Source organism: Plectropomus leopardus, chromosome 20 (assembly GCF_008729295.1).
Source record: "Plectropomus leopardus isolate mb chromosome 20, YSFRI_Pleo_2.0, whole genome shotgun sequence".
Classification (NCBI taxonomy): domain Eukaryota; kingdom Metazoa; phylum Chordata; class Actinopteri; order Perciformes; family Serranidae; genus Plectropomus; species Plectropomus leopardus.
Window position 1 is genome coordinate 23,251,613 of NC_056482.1, and position 15,145 is coordinate 23,266,757.

At 38.7% G+C, this 15,145-nt stretch overlaps 1 protein-coding gene across 1 annotated transcript in view; it reads left to right on the forward strand.

Annotated features, from left to right (window-relative positions):
- arrdc1b (arrestin domain containing 1b) overlaps positions 1–14,690 on the forward strand; it is a 44,357-nt gene extending 29,667 nt beyond the window's left edge. Inside the window, exons 3-8 of the mRNA XM_042508700.1 lie at positions 1,286–1,336; positions 6,218–6,372; positions 6,765–6,947; positions 7,611–7,787; positions 8,683–9,139; positions 10,087–14,690. Of these exons, the coding sequence (XP_042364634.1) occupies positions 1,286–1,336; positions 6,218–6,372; positions 6,765–6,947; positions 7,611–7,787; positions 8,683–9,139; positions 10,087–10,151 (1,088 nt within the window). The 3' untranslated portion in view covers positions 10,152–14,690. The remainder of the gene's footprint in view (positions 1–1,285; positions 1,337–6,217; positions 6,373–6,764; positions 6,948–7,610; positions 7,788–8,682; positions 9,140–10,086) is intronic.
- The last annotated feature ends 455 nt before the right edge of the window (positions 14,691–15,145 follow it).

Below are 15,145 nucleotides of genomic sequence, written 5' to 3' on the forward strand. Positions count from 1 at the left end.
AATAGTCCCCAACAAATTCACCCTTTATTCCTGTTTGCGTAACTTTCCCTAAAAACTACAGTACCTAGCTGTTTTAAGAAATTATTTCCCCCTTTTTTTCGAAAGCAAAACTATATATTTGTGACCAGTTTCTAAAAGGCGTTTTTTGACCGAACGGTTCTGGGGACTTTCTTAGAGGAACTTCCCACTGTGGAACTTCCAGAAGAAGTATACAACCTCAGGTCCTTTTTTTCTGTTTGCATTGGCATCGTTAATAGGAACGCTGATGTCATGTACTTTTTAGCCATGCTAACAATTGACCAATTCCTGTATTATTATTATTACTTGAAATATTCTCAAAATCACAATGTAGCCAAGTGCAATATTCAGTAGGAGCTGCAATTAATCGATTAAAGTAAAAATGTCACATTATTAATGTAGCGTTTTGGCGCTACAGTGAACTGGTCTACAAATTCTATTCCTGATGTAAGGGAACTTGCTTGTTTGGTTCAGATCCCAGCAAAAATTACATCATCTTTTTTTTTTCTCAGGGAAGAGGAAATGCAAAAATTACCATTCCCACTAAAATCCTAACTCATATCGCAGTTGCAATGTCAGAATAATCGCAATCTGATATTTTTTTGCATACTGTGCAGTCTGAGTTTGCAGTTTCCTAGTTCTTGTGGTGCAGACACAAAAAAAAGATGGTAACTATGAAAAAGTTCTTGCAATCTTAAAACAGCCAAAGATGTCCTGAGATGGAGCCATAGACTTGGGCACTAAGTGCCACAGACAGAGTATACGGGGCTGTCAGATTTGTAGAATAAGCCAGAATTATATACTAAATATCCTTTAATCTATAAGGGCAGCCTTTGCACAAAGATGCCGACCTGTAGAGCAAAGAATGCACTCAGTCTTGGGTCGATCACCACTGGCCCCACTGTGCTTGTAAATCATTGATTAACTTTGCTGAGAAATGCTCCAACTTTGCCAGCTACACGTGTTGTGCCGTCACACAGCCAACAGTTTATCTCTTCTGCTGACACCGGCTGATTGGTGTCACTTGCTAGTTTCGCTCACAACAAAAGACAACTCGGCTCAGCTGTCTTTGAACAACAGAGCCTGTTTGTGTCAGAAACTCCATCCTGCTGGGAAGTAGGTGATCCCCAGAGGCACGCTGCCTCACCTGGACGTCTACTGTTTACAGAGGGATCTACAAACCCTAAGAGTGATCAATATGTGTGCACCATGAATTTAATTTGTTTTTTTTCACTGTTTGTAATTGATAAACCCTCCTCTTTTACAGGAACCCTGGCAGCAGGTGAACACAGTTTCCCCTTCCAGTTTCTCATCCCAGGTGAGTGTATGATTAACCTGTGATATGTTTAACCTCATTCCTGCGAGTCAGAGGCACGCCTTCACTTCTGGTAATACTTTCCCAGGTCTAGATGACGTCAGTGAACGGAGCACTCAGGTGCGATAACATCTGATAACATGGGAGTTTTTCTAGTATGTGTGCTTATAAAATGCTCAGCCCTAAACCCTTTATCTCCCACACAAACCAGACGTACGCAGATTAGTGATACCACTGGTGTGTGAAGGATCATCGCATAGTTAATGTTTAAGAGATTTGGAATGTGCCAATCGTAATGCCACAGCGTACAGTTTCCCACACTCTGCGTGGCGGTCGCTGACGAGAATGGGTATCAACAGACTTTTTTGCAATTGTCATTTTGTGTCTCTAAATTCAGGATGTTTTTGCTGGTCCTTAAATGGAACGTGGAACTTTTCGTTGGATCTTTTTTCCTCAGCGGCAGTTTGTGAAGTTTGGTCATAGGGCTGATGATTGATGAGTTGATCCGATCACAGTTCAGGCCAGATCAGTGGATGAGAGAAGCAGCTGCTGCAATGGCGAAGGAAGGCAAAATTTTAAGGGTCATTTAGGCCACTTTTAGATGAGAACAGCCCTACAGAAGCGGAAAAGTCTTTCCTTTGCGTTTTTACAAAGAAATGCGTTAACATGATAACATTGAGAAAACAATCCTTGTACATAGATGCCCAAAAACAACGAAAATGCAAACAAATTTCCCTTTCACTGTGTACAGTATTCTGCTGTTCCATCTGTGCCCAGAGTAGGCTGTGCACTCCCAGAGTGTGGTGCAATAAATAACCAACCAATATATATAGTTTAATAGTGCTCCTAATCATGATTAAGCTCCAAAAATAAATAAAAATCGACAAATGGCGGCAGATGTTTAAATCATGGCAAGTCATTTATTCACAAACACATCAAAGTTCCTGGCAAAATATTCCAAAATATTCAGATTGTGCAAATAACACAGATCATACTTGGCACCTGTGAGGGCACACACAGTACAATGTCTGTCTGGTATCTTACAGTCTCTCAGGCGTGGGCTGAAGCACAGGGGGTGTTAGGTTATTTTTAGTTCCCTCTCCTGTTGTGCAGGCACTGTTTAATTGGTCTTCATGCCCCCATGCTTCGCCCTCCCCTCTTCTCAGGCCCTCAGACTCCAGAGCATCAGCACAGGGCATGTTCACCATCATGTAGTGATGAGTGACTCATTGGAGAGTCAAGTGTCTCCTGCTGCCCCCTGCTGGAAGAGCAAACAGACTGACTGCTCGCTCATATCTTTAAAATACACTTCAGCAGGTCTTTGGGGCGATTGTTCTAACCTGACATTGAACCCTTTAAACCTTGATCAACATAAGTTTTCTTGTTCTGTGCTTAAACACATATAACAAGCTGTTTAACCCTTAAATAACATGGAGGGAAAAAGGCAGCCAGCAACTTGACAAAAAATGTTCCACAAATTGCAAGAAATTAGTGAAAGGTTACAAGAAAAAACACTTGAAAATGAGTTTGAGAATAAACTAGAAAAACATCTAATAATAATAATTATAAAAATAAAATAGAGTTAGTGACAAAGAAATATAATAATTATATATATATATTATTGCATTTTTTTTTTCAATTTTTAGCCTTTTTTCATGTTCTTGTTTGATTTTAACTAACTGTTTTTGGCGCTTATTTTCCGGTGATTTTCTTGTAACTTTCAGCACATCATGGTAGCTGTGAGTTGGAGTCTTGGGTAATATCAGTGTTTTTTAACAAAGCAGAGAAGGACTAACAGAATTTCATCTGACAAGCTCCGCTCAGTGGAGCCATAAGGTGTTGTTCTGGCGTGATCATCTCTCACTGAGGGAACAAAGAAATTCAAAGCGAGGAGGAAGGCGTAGGCCGAGATAAGCTCAGTACAAGGACACTTCGGAGGGATGAAAAGAATTGGATGAAATGGTACATGGCCTTGTTCCAAAGGGACATGAGATACAACTATAGGAAGAAAAGAGAGAAGTACAACAGAGAGTTGCTTTAATCGAGTGCTAAACTTGTATTCTTTTGTAGATAAGCCTCTGCCGCATATCATGTAAGCGTCCTTGTTTTCATATGAATGAACAGAATAACCAGCTGAATCAAATTTCACAGCAGATGACAGACAAGTGTTAAAATCCCCAAATATCCTCCTATCTCACTGCTGATTTCTGAAATTAAACTGCCAGCTGTGATGCATTTCAAAACATCAACAAACACTGAGCTGAGGAATGTGTTCGCTAAGGGAGCGTGCTGTCAGACAAAGTGTGTGTGAAATGTGTGCTGCTGCTTCTCCCTGATACGTCAGACCTATTGAAATCAAAACAGCCAAATTATTTCCCTCTTCAACAGATAAAAGCTTCTCTGCTTGATCTGTATACCTCTGAAGACAAGATCTAAATTCAGATTTTTAATTTTAGTAGAACTACATTTGTTGAACTCATGCACTTAAAACTTTGAGAAAAGGTGAGAGCCCTGGTTGTCAAGTCATTATTGATTTGATGATTTGCAGGTTAAAGATCAAGCTTTAAACTGGGATAAATTTGGATGAAGGCTGAAACTTTTTCTGAATGTCTTGGTTAGGATACATACTGTATATCTCAAGGCTGTAATAACCTTTTCTGTGATCCAACCCTTCAGGGAGGAAATTTAACAGAAATAAACTGACATTTTAGAGCATTCTGTAACAAAAATATCTGATCAGGGGTTCTCAAACTTTGGTGACTTAATGCTATTTAAGGGAGCCAGCATCTGATTGAGGGCTTTACAGGAAAAGTGCACATCCTGACTTTTCACAGTCAGTGATTTGATGCCTTAAATGTATACATTTTTAAGGATGTGATTTCAATAGCTTGCTCATGTATCAATATGTTGACATCAAACCATTTCTCGTTGTCTGTGACATCCTGTCAAAACTTTCACAGCTGTTAGTTTGTGAAAAAGAGCCCTCAGAAAATCCCTTAACATTATTATCAATGACCCGTTGATAATCGTCTTAAATATGCAATTGATTTCAATTGCTTGCTTATTGATGAATACATTGACATCAAAACAGCTCCCTTGTGTCTTTGACATCCTCTTACAACTTTCACAGAAAACCCTCAAAAAATCAATAGCGTGCTCATTTATGAATATATTGACATCAAAACAGTTCCTGTTTGTCCAGTTGAAATGAAGTCAGCAAGTGCAACCCTAGCTCAGTTAAAGACCTTTGACTGAGCTCAGAGGAAAAAGTCGCGCTTCCTGATCCTCTGCCACTTTCAGCAGCCACGAGCAGCTCAGTCCAGTGTGTCTCCAAGGAAAGTCAGTTTGATTCTTCAGTCTGTCCTCTGTCAGTCCGTCGTCCACTGCGTCGTTCTCAGGCTGTCTGCAACAAAACAACAACAACCCCAATCTCTTGGTTAATTCTCATTGACAGCAGCAGCAGCCGTCTGCCTCTCTGACATTAACATCTGAATGAGAATCAGGAGAAAAAAGAAACAAGAGTGGTTCAGCTTCTATTCTGACAACACATTTATCACCTTTTTGTACATCCTGTATGGAATATATATGTTTTTCCTCCAGCTCTGAACATCTCTGTCCTTCTGTCTGTTTGTCTGCTTTCTCCCCAAATAGTTATTTTTACCTCACTCTCCTTAAATTTCCTTCCCTCCAGCTTTTTCCCTCCCTGTTTTTTTCTGTTCACTGCCCTTTCTTTGAGACACAAGAGCAATCAGTGTCCCTTTTCCATTTGGAACAAAAGCACAGAAATCAGTCTGATGGACGCCTTACAGCTCGTGACAGCTCTGATAGAGGCCTGCATGGATAAGGATGCAGACTTCAGCTCTGTTGTCTTCATACTAGTAACACTAAGTGTAAAAAATGAATTAGAAATAAAAATGAATTAGCCTGATCAATGTAGCTTTTTTCAGGAATTGCATCGTTACAATCTGTGGTTAATGTGTTTAATTGTTTACCTCTTTTTTCCCTGAAAAAATGATGAATTAAATATTACCTTTGAACTTGAATGTATTTGCTATATCTTGTTCACTTAATTAAAAAAATATTTTTTTTATGATACTTATGCAAATAAAAAGGTGTTACGGCATATCTATGTTGGTCATGTTCAACAACGATTTAATTTTATGCAGCATTATGTATTTTTATGGATTATTGAAGATGCAAAATAGCTTTTTGGGGGTTTTTTTTTGTTATTATTCCAGTTATTTTATTTATTTTTCAGAGTCATTTAACTGTCTGTACAGTATAATCTGTAGGTAACAAACAAGTCTTCATTCCCCCATTTCCTACCTACACAGCTCAGATCATGACGCCACATAAAGACAAACCAGAAGAAAATAAAATGAAAAATAATAAAATAATTGGAAAAAAAATGAAAAAAAGATAAATATCTAAAAATAAATATTTTTTAAAAATATCTTTTGATAAATAAATCAAACATGTGAGTTTTATATATACGGGTTCCTTTATTTACTATACTGTGCAACATTTTTGTGCAAGTTACCTACTTGAGCAATAATATTTTTGTACTTACTATGCAGCAATATTTATAAATTTTTATGCTTCAATGCAATGATTATCTTGCACAATCATCCAACGCGGACATGTAGTATCTGTATATATCAATATATTATTTTATTTTGTTATTCTACAATCTTATTTGTGTTTCACTTTTTCCTTTGCTTCTTAGTCTTGAACTGCTGTAATAATTGAATTTTCCCACTGTGGAATAAATGAAGTCTATTTTAGCTTAGCTTATTGTACTGTAGCTGTCCTTATGTCAGTCACTTTGCCCCAAAATACCAGTAACTTAATGTCTGTATTGTATTATCCCCATTCTCTCTTCAGTTGCTACCCCGACTTCCTTTGAGGGACCCTTTGGGAAGATTATTTATCGCGTGAGGGCGGCCATCGACACACCGCGCTTCTCTAAGGACTACAAAGCCCAGAGGCCCTTCTACCTGCTCAACCTGCTCAACCTCAATGAGGTGCCTGACATTGAGGTAAGTGTCTAATCAGCTCTATGCTTATTTTTATTCCTTTGCAAACTTCACTGCTGCTGTTGTGATTCTTTTCAAAAGTTTTAGACATAATCTAGAAACAGAGAAGAGAAGAAGCAAAAAACGATGTAATGTTTCTCTTCATTTGATCAGCATCTTGTCTTGGTCGAGGCTTATTTGATTTCATGACAGAGCAGGATCTAATTCATTTTCTCCTCCACTCCTCTGCACTACTTACTTATTCACTCTCTTCCCATCATGCCTGTCAGTTTTCTGATTCTCTGGAAGTCAGCAAAAACAGATTATCAGCATCAGATTATCAGCACAGCAGCAGCTAATGAGGGTTCTTGATTACGAACAACACACAAACAAACATTTATCCTGCGCCTCCACAGCATCCGAGTTATGCTGTGACCACCAAGAAGTTCAGCTACCTCCTGGTGAAGACGGGGACGCTGATGCTGAAAGCTCGCAGCGACTTCAGGGGTTACATCCCCGGTCAGGTCATCAAGTTAGCCACTGAGATCCACAACAAGTCAGGGAAGGACACAGGATGTGTGCTGGCCAGTCTCATACAGGTAGATTAATGTTTTTTATATTTGTACATATTTTTTCCACCCCAACTTCCTCTCTCAACAGGCTAATTTCTATTTTAGGTCTGGACAAGTATAGAAAAAAGTAGACTATTGTAGACTACTGTACTGTAGACTATTGTCCTTATTCTGTTCTCTAAAATATAAAATTATGAATTTCCAAAGAATATATTAACCATACAAGTGCTTGGAGCACTGTACGTCTCAGCCTGTAAAATAGCTCGACCCCATGTTTCTTATAACTGAACTAAATCTGGACATCTGCCACCAACTTTGCCTAATTTGAATAAAAATGCTGTAATATGCCTATCTCCCAGTTTGCAGATGTATGTCTTCATAATCTTTGCTCTGTCCCAAACTCCATCACAATGAGCCCAGTCGGTGTGCACTGTCCCCGGAAATTTCCATTTTAGGGATGTATTATAAATCTCTGCTGGGACTCTGGAGCTTCAAACACATCCATTCATAGAAATAATCCCTTCATGTGGGGGCACTTAAAATCTCCCTATACCTCAAGATGACAGTAATGGAGGTTTTCTTGATGTATTTCAAAGGAACGTGTTTCTGTCCAATAAGCGAGAGGTGGGTGAACTCGATTGACGTCGCCATGACGTCTTTCTGTGTCTGTGCACAACTTTTTCACACCAGAAAGTGACCTATAAGACCAAGCGGCCTGTGTACGACCTGCGGACCATCGCTGAGGTGGAGGGAGCCGGAGTGAAAGCAGGAAAACATGCAGAGTGGAGAGAGCAGATCATCGTCCCTCCTCTTCCTCAGTCAGCACTGACCGGCTGCAGCCTCATAGACATTGACTACTTCATTCAGGTCAGTGTGTGTGTTTGTGTGTATGTGTTTAAATGTTGGCAAAATTATTAGATACACAAGGTTCCCACAGTCATGTAATTTTTATATTTACATATTCCAGGCCTGGAATTATTATAGAATTAGCAAAAATATTGAAAGTTTTGGAAAAGTCATGGAATTATGTTCTGTGTGATGAAACTGTTACATTAATCTTTCATGGATAACCTCCCATGTAATGTAACATTACGGAAGCTAACATCTCCCTGGTTCCCTCATTAAAAAGCCTATGGGATTTTTCCATTTGATTTTAGATTATTGCATCTCATGTCCCTTTGGATTATTGCAGGAAAAAAAGTCTGCGGTTATGATACCTACACGTTTTGTTCAGCAAGATAATCTTTACAAGCAAACATCACTTTAAGGATTGTTGTCTTATTTAGCCACTTGTTAGCAAATGCTTTTTTTTAAGATACATAAAAGCTTCAGAGTTCACGAGTGGGGTATTTACTGATGTATTTTATGTTGTTGAACAAAAGCTGAAAGTCTCTTAAATTTGTGTTAACCACAGATCTCATATCAGGCTTCTAACTATAAAGCTTACTCCAAAAAAAAAACAACAAAAAAACAGTGGCTGACTAAAGTGATGAGTTCAGAAGAGAATGGAAATATGGAGAAAGAAACCAAAAGTAAATAAAAAGATCAAACCATAAAGTAGTTAGTAGTAGTACATTTAAATTCAGATTTTCTTCATTTTTGGTCATTTATATTGTTTATCTTTTAGAATAATATTTCTTCCCCAAATAAACAATACAGATTTTTTTAAAAAATATATATGTAATGAGCCTAGACTATATTGCTGTATAAATAAAAAGACTAATTTAAGCCTGTGCTCTTATAAATCCTGCTTGTGTTACAGGTGTCACTAAAATCTCCAGACGCAGTCGTCACTTTGCCTATCTATATCGGGAACATCGCTGTGAACTTGTCTCCGTCGAGGACCATGCCATCCAGTCCGGACCACTCCGCTATCGCACCCAGCGCAGCGGGCGTGACACCCAGCGCCCCACCGGTGGAGGAGGAGCCAGAGGAGGTGCTCTGTGCGGGGGGCGTGGTCAGTGAGGAGATTCCCACCAAGAGTCACTCTCAGCAGGACCCCTCAGGTCAGCCGGTCACCATGTCCCCCAGCGCCTTCAGCCACGCCCCCGGTGCTGCCCTTCCTCCCAGCCACAGACGGCCCGACGCCTCCGCTCCCCTGTTCTGCGTGTCCACCGGGGCCACCATACCTTTCTTCACCGAGGGAGACGTGACTCCTGTCCCCACTTCCTGTTCGCTCATCCTCCCTCCAGAGTACAGCAGCTGGGACTACCCGCATGGTTAGTGCTTCAAAAGTGTCACACACAGATCAGTCACGTATAGGACGGTCAGGGCGACAGAATAACAAACCAAAAAACTTACAAAACAAGAACTGCTTGGTTGCATATATATTTTTACATCTTTATAGATTATAGATTATTCCAGAGTCATCTTTTTAAGTCGTGTATAGTCTTATTTCCCCATTTTCTTCTTTCTAGTTGTCTTGCAGTCTCAGTAAGTGTGTCAACTTTTCCACTGAAAAGATTTCTTCCATGATTGTTAGTTATTGGTGCTTCATTAGTGGTGTTTCCGGACCCCTGTTCCTAGTGATAGCTTTCTTGCTTGCCACTAACAATATTTTGATCAAATATCTATCACTGGCAATAACATTTTATACAAAGGATTTACATCGATAAATTACCAAACAACTGTTAGGGACCTCATATTCTAGTATTTGCTGTAGCTCCTTACATACCAAATACCAAAATGCAATTATTTTCTGACATTTCCAAAAAAAACATGAGAATGGTCTATATTAAAAGACACCATTGTGAGGTCTGAACTATTGATTAATACAAAAATGAAAAATAGAAATCACAAGAATAAACAGTAAATTTACAAATAGACATTTATTTTATGAAATATTATTGGTTTAGAAAATGCAATTTATAAGAGAGGACTGGGTGGACACTGCAAACCCTGCCGACCTTCACTACACATCACTGGAACAGATGCATGCAGGGACACACAAGGTGCCAGTATGGTACAAAAGTCAATTAAATATTCATTAATTCTGTCATCCCTATCAAAGTCCGTGCTCTGAAATATCATTTTTAGTTTTTCTGTGCAGTCAGTTGATCAAGGTTCAGTCTCTAAAACAAAGACAAAGTCTGGATGGGTACCTAAAAATCCTGCCAAATTCTTTTCTTCTTTACTGACTATTTTGTTTTGCCTTTGTGTGCTTCAGAGCCCCCACCCACTTACGAGGAAAGCTGCAGTAGCGCCAACTCCAGTTTCAACAGTAGACAATAGAGAAGAAGCAGGTGATGAAGCATCATGGCCACGCCCACCCACACCTGTCTGCATACGCCTCAAGAAAAATCAGGGCAGAGACGTGCCGGGTTAAAGAGGATGGACGATAACTCCACCCCCAAACACCCCAAAGATTGTTTCTTTGTCCTCGAATGAGTAAAAAAGGGATCACATCTTATATGGAATATAAGTTTTAACTTCACCTCATGTCCCATCAGGTATCGCCAGACGGAACGGGTGAACATCACTGTGCCTAAAACAAGTATTTTGGATCATCGTACAGCATTTAGAGTATTCAGTGATTGGACATGCTTTTTTAACGGGGCCGAGTAAAATCTGTTGAACTTTTGCATCTGTGATGCCTCGAATATGAGTTCGGCCTACTGAGGGCTCATGTGTGACGAGATCAGACGGCCTTTTTTGTAGTCTTGTTCCAGTTGTGCACTTGTTATTGTGGTCCACCGCTGTCCATTTGTGTCTCAGTTGTCCTCATCATCAGCAAGGCAGAGCTGTCTTCATGCTGGTTACTGAGAGGAGAACTTAGGGCCAGAGGTTTCGATTTGTCCAGTTAAAACCCCTGTGTGTAGGATTTCTCTGATTAGAGCATCTTAAGGTTCATTACTGCTGCTTTTATGTGCAAAAATAGATAAAAGGTTCATTTCAAACTTTGTAACCATCACTGCCCACATAGTTCATGCATTCTTTATGTTTGCATAGATTTATCCAATACACAAGAGGGCAGAGTCAAAAGTTTCAGACAACGGCAAACACTGGGACATGTGGACAGAGAATTATTTTCACTATATTACTGATTTTTTGCGTTACGACCTTGTCCAGTGGTCGTGTCTCTTTTGACCTACATTTTATTTCAATTATTTATTAGCACCATTAAAAACAGTAACAGAAAATAGGTCAAAAAGAATACAAAAAGATAAGGTGGCAGAGAGGCTAGAAACCCAAATGGGTTTATAAAAAATACCTCACTGAAGGTAATACGATAAATTACAAGTATTACAATAGATTACAATACTTTGATGCAAGCAATATACAACAGGGTCAACAAAAAAACGACAAAAAGATAAAGACTAATTGTGTGTGTGTGGGTGTATGTGTGAGTGTGTATTTGAGCATGTGAGTGTGCATGTGCGCATAAAGGCTTCAACCTTTCGGAAAACATGCATGAATTGGGATGACATGACAGCAGAGGATGGACAGAAGGCCGTGTGCTTGTCCATTAGGGTTTAGCTGAATACTCACAACTAACAAGTCTCCGTAATTTTGACGGGTATAAGTATCATCTGAGTAAATGTGTCAATATGCATACTCATGATGAAGGAAATCCTCATTTTGTTTATTTTATTACTATTGTGATCAAAAATAATCTAAAGCTCTATTCTGAGATTGTTCTGTCAATAGTTTTCTAATAAATAATAAATATAACAACACCAGTAAGGCCCAAACCCATTTACAATTTAAAGTCCATTTCCGGTTTAAACTCACTCATCTCTTGTCTACATTTATGTCTCTAACCTTAAGCATAAATGGAAATATAGGAAATATGAGACAATCCCAGTGAAAATATGTATAGCCTGTGCACTGTACAGGCATGCATGAATGTCTGCTACAGTGTCTGATTTTATTATACCACTAGAAAATGCCAGTCAGAAATTGTTAGAATCCTCCACATAGAGGCTTTAGGGACAAATAATGACTCAGCAACATCTCTCAGTTGTGCAACTTGAAATCGAAGCAGCAGTTAAAATTAAAAAGACAAATTAATGTGTTTTTAAACATTTTTTTTGAATCACCCAATTGGAAGATTTACATTTCTATATTTAAATTTGGTTTGTAGACAATGTCATTTCTGTCAAGAAAAAAATCAACACATAAAGGAGCATGTGTGTTAATTTTATTTTGGAAAAGATTAATCATCTCAGATTAAAAATATATATAATATATATGTATCAGCTTTGTAGCATCATCGTGTGTTGCCTCATATATAACTGAGAGGTTTTGCTTTGACACCAGTTTTGTATTCAGAGGACAGTTTATCTGCAGATGAAGCTCATTTCTCCTGCAGCTGAGCATGAGGTCTGCAGTGCTGGCGCAGTGTTTCTCTGCCCTCTTGTGGTCATTGCTGGTTTATTTCAACTTGTCTGGTAACTGGAGTTCAACATAATCAGCCATGAAGTACTGTGTCACTGAGCCTCTGCTTCTGTGATGCACCAGCTGAGGTCTGCCGGGTGAATGTACACAACTGTTTGTTGAGCAGGTCTGACAAATTAAGGTTTGACATATGTGTTGTTATGAGATGTGATGCAGGTGTTTAGCATCATGTTTTCAGTCTGAGATTGTATGTTGGTTTTTCTCCTGTTTGTTGCCTTAACTTTCATTTAATGTTACATTGGTGAGACGAGAGTCCCTCTGAAATTTCAGTTGATCCAGATGATGAACACACATGTGCACAACACAGCACTTTTTTTTTACAGTTTGCATGGTCTTGTGAGTGCACATCTACCGTGTGTGTGTGTGTGTGTGTGTGTGTGTGTGTGTGTGAGAGAGAGAGAGAGAGAGAGAGAGTGTGTGCGTTTATATGTATGTGTGTTAGTTTTCATTTAAACTCAACCATTACAAATTGGTTCAGATTTCAGCATCTGTGTTAAATTATGTGACAATTTTCTTTGCCTGTGTACAAGGGCTGGGTGATAATTTAATACAAACTGGATTTTAACTTTCATCATAATCATATCGTGATATGATCTTATCATGCTGACATTTTTCTTGTCCAAATTAATTAATCTCTGTAATGAAAAACTGACAAAAATTAGTTACATTTTTGCACGTATGAAGAGTCTGATTTCATGGAATTCATCACAGTGGAACAAATTCACAATGACTATATCTCATTATGCGTACCTTTTATATAGAGCTGATCCAATAAATTCAATGTGTCAAAGCTTCAATCATTGCCATGGTAATCAACATCTAAATTAGTATTTGAAAACTTTTTTTTGGTTTGGTTTTGTTTTTCACCAGTACACTTGTAGAAAAGAAATTGAAAGAAGGTGGCAAGTGTCCTCAGTGCAGTCACTGACCCCAGTTTTAAGCAGCTGATTTCAGCTCAGCTCAAGTTTGTCATCAAAAAGTACAGTGTACATTCACTGCAGTGAAATGCATTATATAATTAAGTAATAAAATGATACTTAATCAAATAATAAGCAAATATTTAAATTGTCTGTCCCACAAGGAAAAGGAACAGGGGAAATGAATTGCAGATTATCTGCAGCTGGAAACTGTATTAAAGGGCTTTCTTTGTATCTAGGGATTTGACCTAAACTGGCTTTTAAGGTAGTAATAACTTACAGAAACATTGCGTGTAATAGTCCACCTTCCACCGTCTCTTCCTGCTCAATATTACTCTCTTTTATTACTAATACCACCAACCCCTGATCCCATTGTGTCTTATTGAAGCTTCAAATATTTGCAGTTGATTATCACTAAATCTTCAAAGCCTCAAAAATGGTAATCGAAACAGCCCTACATTTATAATATTGTGTGTCATGTCCTTATGACAAAAATATCCTTGTTTATATAACTACATTATTTGACCCACATCACCCAGCCCTACTATGCTGTAAAAGGATCAACAGAAATTCATTGTCACCCGTCTGTGTGGAAACTACAACTGAAAATTTTAAGCACAACTGCTGTCCTGACTATTTGTGTGATTATTTATGTTTGTCTTATTTTACCACATTTTAGTACAAAGTCATTCTGTGAATTCAGAAAAATAATCGCAGTGCTGGTTTTGGCTCCTGACTGCAAATCATGTTGCCACGTTTTCTGGAATTTTATTTTTGTGAGACTCATCAGCTTGGAAATCTCCACAGAAAAACTGCTGTTACTGTAAGACACCTGACAGCCCCCCAAACCACTCTGGCTCTACATTATTGTAAATGCATGCCTTAAACAGTCTGGACTCACACCACCTCTTACAGAAGCTTGTGATGGACTTTCTTCTTCTCCGTCAGGGAGGATGCCAGGATGTGCTCGTGCAGCTCCTCCTGTTCGTCTCCTGTGGACTGTGCTAAGTGCACTTGATGTATACAAATGTAGCTTTTAAAAACAGCAAGGACACTGAACCTTAGACCTGTTGGACTTTTTTTTTCTATCCTTGTTTTAGAAAAAATGTGCAATTCCTCTCATCTCCAACAACGCTGCAACAGCAACTCCCTGAAGTAATTTCAGGCTGCCTTTTATTGATCCTGATTCTGTTGAACTCTTCTCCACCAAAAGGTACTATAGCTTTATGAAGCCCCTCTTGTTCTGTGTTTTTTTTCTTCATTCATCCCCCCTCACATATTGATGAGTGGTGTCTGGTTTTGTATTTTTCTACTTGTAAACTGTTTACAGGTGCAGTATGCAGATACGAGTAGTAGCACCTAAATTAGTAAATGTAATATTTCGACAAACGGTGCAGGATCAGAGTTGCACTGTACAGTATAACAATAAAATTATATGACGTGTTTTTGTTGGTTATATCGACAGAGTCAGCTTTGTGGTTTTGAAATGCTCCGAAACAAACTAACTTTACGTTTCTTTTAATAAACAGTAAACATGGTAACATCCTTAAATAACAAGGCTATTAAAGATTTATTACATAAGAGCAAACGTCTATTTGTTCAGGTGAAATAGCAAAGAGACACCACTGATTCAGGGCTAGATCTGTGTGTAAATGTGAAAAAAGTGTATACAACCACATTAATTCTGGTAATAAGTTTTCAGTTGTCCTAAAATCTGCACAAACAAAAAGGCAGCCAGTATGAACATCTGCAGTGGTGACAAAAATCAAAGGAGGCCGACATTAAGATGTTTTCTGAAGCTGAGAAAACAGGCAGCTGCAGCACATCGATTCATCCATTTTGATAGAAACTGCAGTGAGGCATTTTGCATAAAAGGGAGAGACCAATTCAGTGAACATTTAAAGGAGCAGT